This window comes from Vulpes vulpes, chromosome 9 (assembly GCF_048418805.1).
Source record: "Vulpes vulpes isolate BD-2025 chromosome 9, VulVul3, whole genome shotgun sequence".
NCBI lineage: Eukaryota > Metazoa > Chordata > Mammalia > Carnivora > Canidae > Vulpes > Vulpes vulpes.
The window spans coordinates 19,420,115-19,433,144 of NC_132788.1; the positions used below are offsets into that span (position 1 = coordinate 19,420,115).

Here is a 13,030-nt window from a genome sequence, read left to right on the forward strand (position 1 = left end):
CTCTGGGAAACGGACAAGGGGTCGTGGAAGGGGAGGAGGGTGGAGGGATGGGGTGACCGGGGGATGGGCACTGGGGGGGCACTTAGCGGGATGAGCACTGGGTGTTATGCTCTATGTTGGCAAATTGAACTCCAATTAAAAAAAAAAAATTAAAGAAAAGGAAAGCGTTAAAGGGTGGCCCCGGGAGATCCTGTGGGCCCTGGAGTCCTTCCGGCTCTCTCTGTCTGTCTCTGAAAGCTGCAGGGGGTGAGCGCAGCGTCAACTGCTCATTCATCGAACAGATGCTCATCGAGCGCCTGCTGAGGGCCAGCACCGGGGTGCCCGGGGCGAGGAGCGCCCTGAGACTCGATCCTGGGCCCCCCAGGGCCGCCCCCGGGCTCCAGCCTGGAGGGTCTCACCGGGGAGGAAGCCGGGGGCGGGCGCAGCCGTAGAGCCAAGGAGCCGGAGCCGGGGGGCCCCGGGGCGCCGCTCCCGGGAAGCGCGCGAGGCGGGGCCGGGGAGCGCGGAGCGCGGAGCCCCGGGCGCGGAGGCGGCCCCGGCGGGCGGAGGGCGCGGCCGGCGGGAGGGGCCGGGGCGGCGCCGGGAGGGCCCAGCAGGTGACCGCGGGCCGGGCCGAGCCCCAGCGAGTCCCGCGCGCGCGGGCGGCGAAGTTTGCCGGAACATGGCGGAGGAGCCCGGGGCGCGCGGGAGCGGGGCGCGGCGGCGGCAGGGGCCCCGGGAGCTGTAGTAGCCGCCGCCGCCGCCGCCGCCGCCGCGGGCGAGGTCGCCGCCATGGCCCGCTGGATCCCGACCAAGAGGCAGAAGTACGGGGTCGGTGAGTGCTCGCCCGAAGTTCGCGGGAGCGGCCCTGCCCCGCGGCGGAGGCCCCCCGGGGGCGCGCGGCTCCGGCCCCCCGCCCCCAGGGCGCAGGCGGCGCCCCCCGAAACGGCGCTGGGGCTCCGGGACCCGAAGCCCCGGCGCGGCGCCGTGCACGGTGCACACGTCAAAGGCGAGCGCTCGCCCGCGGGGCGTGGGGCGTCGGCCCGGGGCGCCCCTTTCTCCGCCCCAGCCTCGCGGACTCCTGGAGCAGTCGGTCCGCTCGCGGGCCCGGGGCGTCTGCCCGCCGTGTGCCGGGCTCCCCCAGTGGGGCCCCCCAGTGAGGTGTGCGGGGGAGGGGGCAGGACGGCGCCCCCTTCCTCCAGGGACTGGGGTGCCGGCAACAGCTGTAAAGTGAGCGGGACCCTCAAGCCGTGGGGTGCAGGTGATGGAGGAGACGGGGGGGGGCTGCGGGGGCGGCCGGGCCGACGGTGCGGACGCGCGTCCCTAACCGAGCGTCCCTAAAGGCGCGTCAGGCCGCGCTGCGAGGCCCCAGTTCCGTCCCGGGGCAGATAACGTGAGGGTTGTTTTTTTTTTTTTTTTAAATATTTCCTTTATTCATTCATGAGAGGCACAGAGAGAGGAGAGAGAGGCAGAGGGAGAAGCAGGCTCCATGCAGGGAGCCCATGCGGGACTCGATCCCGGGACTCCAGGATCAGGCCCTGGGCTGCAGGCAGGCGCTAAACCCCCGAGCCCCCCAGGGATCCCCACAGGAGCATATTTTATCAAGGAACCTGTGGCAGGTCCTGGCCAGGCACTGGGCTTTCCTGAAGGTGGTGCTCGAAGAGCCCCCACCCCCCGCGGAGGGGTGGCTGTTGTGTTGTTGGGGACCCGAAAGCCTGGCTGTGCCTGGTTTTGACCCAGGTGGAAAAGGTATTTGCACCTGGGGTGTGTGTGTGTGTGTGTGTGTGTGTGTGTGTGTGCGCGCGTGCTGAGGTCTCTTGGAAAGACTCCCATGAGCCGGGCCACCCCTGGGGCAGGTGGACTTCCGAGCGGTTCCCTAGAATAAACACAGTTGTGTGTGTGGAGCATTTTATCGCTTCCTCCCAGGTTCATTCATTCGGTCCATTTGTAATGTAATCTTTTATTTTACTCGCTTTCCCCCGCCCCATTTTTCCTTACCGCTTCAGTTAGTAGGGAGGGAGGGATCCCTGCAGCGCTTCTGTGCTTTCTGACACACTGAAGTCCTCTTAGGACACTCTCTTAACAACCTCCTCTAGGTGCTTTTCGACTCTGTAACCACAGAGTCCGTTAAAAACCCAACAACAAAACCCTTTCACATTTAAAATACTATCTTAATTGTGACCCTTTCTGTGTATATGTAGCTGTATATGTAATAATATGTACTGTGTATATGTAATTCCCTGTTGCCCCCCTATCCCAAAAAACTTGTTACCTCTTAAATTTCATTCAGAATCCTTGCACTCTCTTGTGGCAGCAACTCAGAAATAAGTGTTTCTTCTGACCCAGAGTATCTGGTCAGAATTTGGTCCTGAGGCTTCAGGCAGGTGCCAGTGAGTAGCCAGTAGTTATGGAAGGAAAATGGTCTGTGATAGATGGAATCGATTTATTTTTGAGCGTTACAGAGTACTACTAAATTAAAGCATAATTAGCAATGCCTGCTCATTAGTTACTATTTACAAAGATAGCAGTTTTAATTTTGTTTCTAACAGGATCCAAAACTACTATGACTTTCATGTAATTAATGCAAGCATACCCCTCAAATGTGGTTTTAATTACCATAGTCATAGGAGCAAGTGAGACATGTTTTCTTTTTAGTAATACACCCCCCCCCCCCCCAATTCTGGAATCAGGTTACCATGTTATTTATCAGCAGTCAAGAAAAGCATTTGAAATGCATTTCCGGGGCATAGGTGGTAGCAAAACTGCCCCAGGATATAATTTGGCACACTTATTTTACTAGACACAATAGATTTTGATTAATCTTGGCTTGACAAAAGGACCCACTGTTAGGACAGATTAGCTGAGGAGATAAATCACCATTGTTTATTCCTAAAACTCTCTGTTGTTCTCAGCGCCTCCTGCTTGGAAGCCTTCCTTGGCCTACCGGGGTAAAGTCTAAATTGAGCCCAACTTTCAAGGTTATGATAATCTGGTTCGACCTGTCTCCACCAACTTTATCTCCCCTGGCTTCTTTCATTAACTTACCAGGGCAGACACTGCCCTTCTCTGCTCTTGTGCAACATGCAATGAAGAGGTTCTCCCTTTGGGACTTTGCTCCCAGAGTGCCCTCCCAGTTCTATATCATCTCCAATCCAGCCTATTCCTTGGGGGCTCAGATGCATTTGCATTGCTTCCCCAGATTTGGTATGAACCGGACCTTCTTCCCAAACCCGTATGCCTCTCCTCACAATCACTACATTGTGCCACACTTTGTTACTTATCCTTTTATCCTTGGGTTCACTGAATCAGGTTATGGTTCTGTATCCCTGTCGTGATACCAGGTAGAGAGCCTGTATTCAGTAACTGCTTGTCCTTGCTGTTGAGGTGACACTCTAAAGCCTTAACCTCATTTCCATGATGATTTAATGCAGTTCCTCTCCCCACCCACCCCCCACCCCCATTCACCACAGTATGAGTTTTATTTTGTTTGGTTAAATGTGCGTAGTGAGAGCCTTCGGTGTCTTTATTTCTTTGCAAGCAGAAAAATGAGATGTGCTGTTGAGAAAATAAGGAAGCATCGAGTAGACAGACTTCATTTAAATATAATTAGGAAAATTGGCTTGTTGGACTTTTTGGGGGATAGTTATCACTTACGAGTGTCTGCTGGTCAGATTGTGTTTCTGGGTGAAGGAAACCATGTGATAGTCATTTTGAAGCATTTCAATGACTCACAGCTACTCTGTGCGAGGGTAGTGCTTTGATCTCAATTTGAATTTTGCTAAGTGAAGCTAGCAGTCTCTTATATTATCTTGGTGCCACTATTGGCTGCTCCTGACATAGCCTAGATTTTTCTATGGGGACTGAAATGCAATCTGACTGGGCTTTCTTAGTTCTTAAACATAGCTCTGTTGGCTCAATCTCTAGCATTTTGGAGGGCCTAAATGACCCATGTGTGTTATCTGTTATCAAGGGAAAGGACCAATAGATTTGCTTTTTTAAAGTTCTAGTCCATTAGTATCCTGGTGTGAAGTGCTACGTGCCAAATGCTTGGAAACAAGTGCTCTTCCATACAGCCATGGAAAACTCTCTTTTCTTCTTTCCTTTTTCTTTATTTTCTTTTCCTTTATTCTTTTTTACCCTTTCTTGAATTTTTTTTCTGTTTGAGGACATGAGGATATAATCATTTTTATTTAGATTTAAAACAAATGTCAGTGATATATATCCAGGTTACTCTTCTGATTATTGAAACATTTATGTTTTAAGTCTGCTCCCAAACAAGCTATTTATATTAATAACGGTCCCAGATTATGTTGTTGGTTGATTTTTTGTTGTTGTTGCAAAACAATTCATTATTGTTTGTGATCTATATTGTTATAATGTGATAAAAGGTAGTGTGGGAGCATCTTTGCTTTCACCATTAGCTCTTCATCTGTTGGTTCTGCTAGGCCTCATTAATCTGAAAGCATTTAGCTTAGTAGAGTAGACTCAAATGCTGGTGTAAAATTGAAAGCAGACTCCTGTAGCCCTTTGTTAATGCATTCAGGTGTGCTGTGGTTCCCATCCAATCCTCAAGAGGAGGGTCTGAGGGACTAACTAATCCAGTTTCCCTTTAAAGAGAGGAACTTGGTGTCTAAAGAGGTAAAGTGAATTGCTTAACACAAGATAACCTTTTGATTGCATGAACTCTGTTGGTCCTCTGGTGAAGCCGCTGGATCCCTTTCTTAGAATAATGATTTTAAGTGTATAAAGTCAACTATGAGGAATTGAAAATGGAACCCAGTTGTATTGAAATACAGCTGTCAAGATATTTTTCAAAATTGTAATATTGTGATACATGTGCTTATTAATGCACTAAATAACCAGATCTAGCGGCAGGTCTGATAAACTACCATACTTTCTAATTAGTGATGAATATATATGATTTTTTTAAGATATCTGCAGTAACCATGATAATGATATGAAAATACTTATGATTTCAGTTTGGTACAAGTTGGGGTTTATTGCCTACAGTCATAATTAAATACTAAGTTTTAGAAAATTGAGATGCATTTTTTTTTCCCATTTCAAATCCATGGATCTGGGGATCCCTGGGTGGCGCAGCGGTTTAGCGCCTGCCTTTGGCCCAGGGCGCGATCCTGGAGACCCGGGATCGAGTCCCACATCGGGCTCCCGGTGCATGGAGCCTGCTTTTCCCTCTGCCTGTGTCTCTGCCTCTCTCTCTCTCTCTCTCTGTGTGACTATCATAAATAAATAAAAATTAAAAAAAAAATCCATGGATCTCTGAATTTTTTTTAAGACTTTATTTATTTATTCATGAGAGACAGATTGAGAGAGAGAGAGAGAGAGAGGCAGAGACACAGGCAAAGGGAGAAGCAGGCTCCACACAGGGAGCCGGACATGGGACTCGATCCTGGGTCTCCAGGATCACACCCTGGGCTGAAGGCAGCGCTAAACTGCTGAGCCACCCGGGCTGCCCAGATCTCTGAATTTGAACACAGATTAAAAATCCTTGGCTGAAGATCACACAGTTAATTAGTTATGGAACCAGAATAAGCAACAACAGTAACACTTGTTGATCATCTGTCTACTGGAGGCAGATGCTGCTAGATAATATACAGCTGAAGAAGCCTTTGCCCTAATGTGTTCATGTTCTAACCACATTGAGGCTAAGAATAAAAGAACTATAGAATTAATATTTATTATGAATTTACTTTGTGACTGTTCTAAACCTTTTAATTCAGTATGTTCTAGGTACATGTGGGGGTCTCAGAGACATTTTACAGTTGTCCATTGTCACCTTGATCTTTGCCATATCCAGGTGCCCTTGTGAAGCAGCTTCATGTCTGATTCCATGCCCTTTTGCCTTGTCTGTTTCCTACTTCATCTTTTCTCTATGTTGCTGCTTTTTGAATGTTGTAGTTTTTACTTAGTTATTAGAAAAGAAAAATCCTCCATTCCTGCCATTAAAGAAGAACCAGCATCATGTGCCATAGGAAAAAGCAGCTATAAAAATAACACCAACAAAAATAAGACAGCAGTGTACTGAAGTCTGGCTAGATAATGGTACCTGTCAAACCATTCCTCTATTCGGGAGGGAGGATGATACCCAACTTGAAGCTTTCTCTTTGTTGTGACGTTGATTCCCGTGATTTCTGATAGTTGATATATAAAGTAGCCAGGAACCCTGACTAGTGAATATTGAACCATTGCTCCTAGGGGAAATTCAAGGTCAGGTTCCTGTGAGCCTCTGGTCACGTTTTCGTCAACTGGTCAATACATTACCTTATTTTAAGTGTGTTTCTGTTTGAAATTTAAAGACTTTATTTAATATATATCATTGATTTACTAGCTGTGAACTCACAGCCAATAGGACGATGATCAAGCCTAAGTGAAGCTTACCTAACACATGTATTTTCTTCATTAGACAAATTGCAGCCTTTTTATGCCTAAGAACACTCACAGTAGCTCAATACCATGCACTGTGTTTGGGGGCCATTTTAAATGGTGAAGTCATTAACAAAAAGCATAATATGAGAAGAACATGACATTACCTTTAAAACTGCAAAAAGGACACTTGTTTGCCATATGAGAACTGAAAAAGGTGGTGTCTCCTTGTTGGACCTCAGATGGGACCTTGCACATCCCATTTTGCCTGTCTGCACACATCTGAGAGTGACTGTGGAAGCACCAGGAATATTTATTTGAGGATACAAGTACATTTTAGCAAGTAGGAAAATTCACAGTTACAGAATTTGCAAATAATAAGCATCAACTGTAGCTAGTTAGATAAAAAGAGAATTAAAAATGGAATCACTGGGCAGCCCTGGTGGCTCAGTGGTTTACTGCCGCCTTCAGCCCAGATAGTGATCCAGCAATGAAGAGTAAGTGCCAGGTAATGAAACACACTATAAAACAGTGTGGAGGGATCCCTGGGTGGCGCAGCGGTTTAGCGCCTGCCTTTGGCCTAGGGCGCGATCCTGGAGACCCGGGATCGAATCCCACGTCGGGCTCCCAGTGCATGGAGCCTGCTTCTCCCTCTGCCTATGTCTCTGCCTCTCTCTCTCTCTCTCTCTGTGACTATCATAAATAATAAAATAAAAAAATTAAAAAAATTAAAAATAAAAAATAAAACAGTGTGGAGGGCAGCCCGGGTGGCTCAGCGGTTTAGCGCTGCCTTTGGCCCTGGCCTGATCCTGGAGACCCGGGATCAAGTCCCACATCAGGCTCCCTGCGTGGAGCCTGCTTCTCCCTCTGCCTGTGTCTCTACCTCTCTCTTTGTGTCTCTCATGAATGAATAAGTAAAATTTTTTTAAAAATGGAATCACTGTTAGAGTAATCCCTCCTTAAGTCCTTCTAAGAATCCTCCCTTAGGGTACTACTGCCTTTGCCCACACTTTGCCTCCCCACACCTCTCAATGTCTTTTTCCCTTTATTCTCTTTACATGGTCTGTAATTGTCTTATTTATTTGATTGTGTTTACTGCCTGTCTCCCATACCAGAATATAAGGTTATAAGGATGGGAGCTTTGTCTTTTCCATTAGAAAATACCAACCCTGGGAAAAGTGCCTGGCACGTGGTCAGCACTCAGGATATAAATGATGGAGTAATAAATGAGCACTTGAACCCATCATCTACCTAAATTTGTCTTGTCTTCCATAAGAGGGCATTTTCTCCAAGCTATGGAGTATACTGCCCTATGCATCCTTCCAATGAGATGCAATGAAAAGCAGTAGGAAAAGGAACATATAAATACTAGATAAAATAGATTTAATAAATTGCTTAAGCAGAGGTTGTGTGAACATTGTGGGGTGGAGAGGAATTGAAATCCTAAATGATGCCTTATTAGATAGGAAAGGAAAATGGGATAGTCCTCCTCCTCCCCCTCTCACCACCCTCCTCCTCCTCCTCCTCCTCCCCCCCTCCTTCTCCTCCTCCCCCCCCCCCCCCCTTCATTATTTGTGGAGGCTTCATGGAGGAAGGTGCTTGACCACAGTGGTAAATAGGGTTTGGGAGGTTCTGAGTCATTGCATTAGTACTGTGTTGAGCACATGACTTAGAAAAGACAAAATCTAATGAAAGAAAGAAAGAAGGCTTTTAAATGCATTTGTTCCTTCCTATTACAAAAAGGAGTTGAGATCCCTTTACAATAAGCATAGTATATACTGTACACAGGGTCATCAAAAGAAAAAGGAGATCACAAGTAATGTGGAGAAGAAAAAGTAATTTAGAGTACTGGCAAGGGGCTTTGCAGCAAAGGGAGTAGTTACTCAATAATTAATTTGTCCAGATTTATAGAAGGCTTTTTTGTGGGGGTCACACGTTTCAACTTGTTAGCTGAAACTTAACTGGTAATTTCTCTCATCTAAATATTAAGAGACAAACCAGTGGAGTTTGGGGAGTAAGGAGTCAAATCTCATCGTAATGAATTTTCCCATAAGGGGAAAATTTCCCAACTGCTAGTTTATCCCCATCAATATTCAGTGTAACAACAATGACAACTCTATACACAGAAAATTTTTCAGTACTGTCAAAAGAATTAAAAAAGGAACATGGGTCAATTCTGTTACTACTCATTTGAATTGAGAGTTATAATAGAATTGCAGTAGAATTGACCTGTATCTGTGGCCCAGGAAATTGACTAAGGTCAAATAGTTTTTCACTAAATGCTTAAAAGGAGGGAAAAGAAGTTTTCTTCCTCATCAAATAGATAAAATCATCCATGAAATGTCTGCCATCTCTGGATGTTAAAGGTATAACAGATCCTTCGGGAGTCCTTTGACATTGGTTTATAAGTAGCCTCCAGCATACCTCAGGAATAATGGGCTTTTATTTTTAAGCTAAAAAAGGGCTTTTGAGATCAGGCTAAGAAATTATTTTGAGGCAAAGAGTTGGGTGAGCAAGGGAAAGCAGAGGATGGTAGTGTTAATTTTATTTTTGCAAGTGATGTCCAGGCCTTGTCCTCTGGGAGCCTGGGCTGGCAGTCGGGACTCAAAACGATTGTCTGAATTGCTGGCAACCAGTTCCCAAGCAAGAGACAAAAGTGGTCTTTGTCTTTCCACAAAGCTCTATGCCATGGCAAAGCTGCTATTGTTCTAATGGCTTTATATTCATGGATCTATGTTTCCAGATTGTGCCATTTTCTCCTACTTTTCCACACCCTCTTAAACTCTGGGACGGTCTATGTCAGATGCAGTAGTTGGACCCCCTCGATGCCCTAAGAATCTTGGGCATCCATTCTTTATCTTTTCAAATAACTTGAGGGAAAGAATCGTAGCAGAGATTAATTCTCTCTTGAAAATAGCTCTTTGCTGACTCAGCCAAGGTGAGTAAGAATGCATCCTGATGACTGGTTTGTTACATATAGCTGGGGCAGGAGTGTATTTCCTATGAGCCTGCAGTGATAGGGCTCTCACTCCCCCACACTTTGCTGCTGGAGACTGGTTATAAGTTCTAAAACTTGGTTATAAAAATCTGACAGCTTTACCCTTTTGTGCATAGCATTATAAAATATTAAGGGCTAGATTCTCTATGCATCCCCTCATAGCTAACACCCTCATTTATTGGAAAAATATGCCCTGGAGGCATAAAGTGATTAACCAAAGTCACAGGGCTCCTAGAAAATTTGTGTTTCAGCCTATTGTCTTCTAGTTGCTTCCTCTCTATAACTTGACAGAGCAAGTTTCTTTATATGTCTGCTTGGGACTCTGACAAATAATTGCACCCAACACAGTCCTAAAGGGGAAAATACTTGTCTTCCCTGGGTTTTCTCCTAGGTGGAAATTTCGGTATGAATAAGATTTAGATATTAAATTATCTTCTCCCCCTTTTTATTGAGATATAATTGACATATAACTTGATGGTACTTTCACATGTACAATGTGAAGTGTGTATAAGGAGAAATGATCACTGTGGTACGTCTAGTTAGCATCCATACCAAATTTTTCTTCACGATGAAGACTCTTTTTTTTTAAAAAAAGATTTATTTATTTATTTTATAGCACAAGTGGGAAGGGCAGAGGGGGAGAGAGAATCTCAAGCAGACTGCATGCTAAGCATGGAGCCAGATGTGGGGCTTGATCCCCTGACCCTGAGCTCACAACCTGAACTGAATCCAGAGTCAGCTGTGTAACCAACTGCACCACCCAGGCACCCCATGTTGAGGACTTTTTTAAAAGCTACTTTTGGGACGCCTGGGTGGCTCAGCGGTTGAGCGTCTGCCTTTGGCTCAGGGCGTGATCCTGGAGTCCCGGGATCGAGTCCTACATCTGGCTCCCTGCATGGAGTCTGCTTCTCCCTCTGCCTGTGTCTCTGCCTGTTTCTGTGTCTCTCATGAATAAATAAATAAAATCTTTAAAAAAATAAAAGCTACTTTCAAATATACAATATAGTATTATTGACTGTAATCATTATGCTGTACATTACATCCCCAAGAATTACTTATTATCACCCATCTCCCACATCTGACAGCTACCAATCTATTCTATGAGTTCCATTGTTTTTGTGGTTTTTTTTTTTTTTTTTTTTTTTAGATTCCACATATAAGTGAGATCATATAGTATTTGCTTTTCTCTGGCTTATTTTACTTAGCATAATACCCTCTAGTTCCATCTGTATTGCTATAAATGGCAGGATTCCCTTCTTTTTATGGTTGAATAATATTTCACTGTATACATATCACATTTTCTTTATCCATTCATCATCAGAGGGCACTTAGGTTGTTTCCAAATCTTGGCTATTAAATAATGGTGCATTAAAATGGAGGTACAGATATCTTTTCAAGTTAGTGTTCCTTTGAATAAATACCCAGAAGTGGGATTATATGGTAGTTCTATTTTTAATTTTTGAAGAACCTCCATACTGTTTTCCATACTAGCTGCACTAATTTACATCCCAGCAGTACACAAGACTTCTCTTTTCTCCACATCCTCACCAATGCTTGCTTCTTGTCTTTTTATAATAATGTTCTAAAAGACGTGAAGTGATATCTCATTATTGATTTACAGTCCCCTGATGATGAGTGATGTAGGACTTTTTTACATGTGTCTCTTCTTGGGCATCTGTATGTCTTCTTTGGAAAAATGTCTATTCAGATCTCCTCATTTTCTAATTGCATTTTTTTTTTTTTTGCTACCGAGTTTATGAGTTCTTTATATATTGGATAACTCCTCATCAGATGTGTGATTCGCAGATATTTTTTCCCATTTGGTAGACTGCCTTTTTCATTTTGTTGATGGTTTTCTTTGCTGTTTACCTTCCCCTTTTTAAGAGTTCTGGAAAGGAAGTGTGTCTTGGAGGTTTGAGCCTGCAAAGTAGAAGTCACGCTGTGGGTTTCATGGTGGTCATATTTCAGGGCTGGTATAGACCCAGTGATGTTTGGTCCCCAGCACCAGAGTATTGATATAATGTTCAATCACAAAATTAATAAGTAACATGATACTCTTACAACATTACAAGCAGGTTTGAATGTTACTGTAGTTTACCAAGTATGGGCAAAGTCTTGTATTGATCACAAGGGATTATAATATTGACCTGGAAGTGAGAGAACATTGGTATTTTTTTAAACCTGTATTTTGAGCAAAACCATGATGCTTCATTCTGAACACTTAATCTAGGAGAAGTTTGAGTAAGGCTCCTTGCTGTCATGGTGGGTACAAGTCCTCCTGTGCAGTTCTGATGGGAGGGGACAGCTTGATAGTAAGGAGGATATGCAGCCTCATCTCAAGGCAGAGAGCTACTGGGGACTTCCTCTTAGAGTCAGACTCCTCCTGGAATAGGGCTGGAGTCTGTCTACCTGGTTTCTGAGGCATACCAGCCAGGCTTTGAGCTTCCTTATGAACAGGAGCAAATAAACAGAGAAGGCCTGCCCCTCACATCATGACAGCATGATTCATTTAAGTTTTTCCATCTCACAGGATTATGAGGCACAGATTCTATGAACTTGCATGCTTCTATATATTTTCTCAGCCAGTGGATACTAGAAGAACATTTATTGTCTTTATTTTTAAAATTTTTTTTTCATTTATTGTCTTTATTTTTTTTAAATTTTTTAAAAATTTATTTATGATAGTCACAGAGAGAGAGAGAGAGAGAGAGAGAGGCAGAGACATAGGCAGAGGGAGAAGCAGGCTCCATGCACCGGGAGCCTGACGTGGGATTCGATCCCGGGTCTCCAGGATCGTGCCCTGGGCCAAAGGCAGGCGCTAAACTGCTGTGCCACCCAGGGATACCCTCATTTATTGTCTTTAAAAAAGAGATCCTGAGGCTCAAAATGTTGGGAACTTTGGTATAAGTGAAGTTCTAATGTGCCATGTCTTATAATAATACTGTGTGTGCCATATCATTGTGGTCTGAAAAATCTAATTAAAACTGGTATACCCTCTATCAAATATTGATTAAAATAAAAATGTACATATCCTTTGACCTACCAATTCTATTTCTATGAGTTTATCCTACAGATATGTTAACACATGTGGGAAATAATACATGGACAGGATTGTTCATTAGATCATTATTCATAACAAAAATGTGAAAATATATGTAAACCAGTGGGGAGTGGGTTTAGGGATTTGTGGCATGTGCATATAATGGAATACTACAGCATTAAAAAAAATCAAGCTCAGTGATAGACAAAGTGTCTGTGAAGATGATACTGGCATTTGGTAGTTTAAGGATGATCTCTTCAAAAAATGGTTCTGGGTCAATTGTCTGTCTTGAAAAAATGTACTGGATCCCTACCTAATGCCAAAAAAGTTGATTCCTGGACTCCTACTTCATGCTGTAAAAAATGATTCCAAATGTCTGAAAGGTAAAGTCTTTCAGAAGGGAGTATAAGAGGAGCATCTATGTGGCTCTGTTGATTAAGCATCTGACTCTTGATTTTGGCTTAGGTCATGATCTCAGAGTCATGAGATAGAGCTCCGTGTCTGGCTCTGTGCTCAGCAGGGAGTCTGCTTGAGATCCTCCCTCTCCCTCTCCCCCCCCCCCCTCTCTTTCTCTAAGAATAAATACATCTTTTTTAAAAAAGTGCATAAGAGAACATCTTGATCTTGGA

The 13,030-nt window shown here is 44.3% G+C and overlaps 1 protein-coding gene across 1 annotated transcript in view; it reads left to right on the top strand.

Annotated features, from left to right (window-relative positions):
• The first annotated feature begins 578 nt into the window (after nt 1-578).
• Nucleotides 579-13,030, top strand: part of DOCK5 (dedicator of cytokinesis 5) — a 211,821-nt gene continuing 199,369 nt past the window's right edge. The window contains exon 1 of the mRNA XM_072719500.1: nt 579-814. Within this exon, the coding sequence (XP_072575601.1) occupies nt 772-814 (43 nt within the window). The 5' untranslated portion in view covers nt 579-771. The remainder of the gene's footprint in view (nt 815-13,030) is intronic.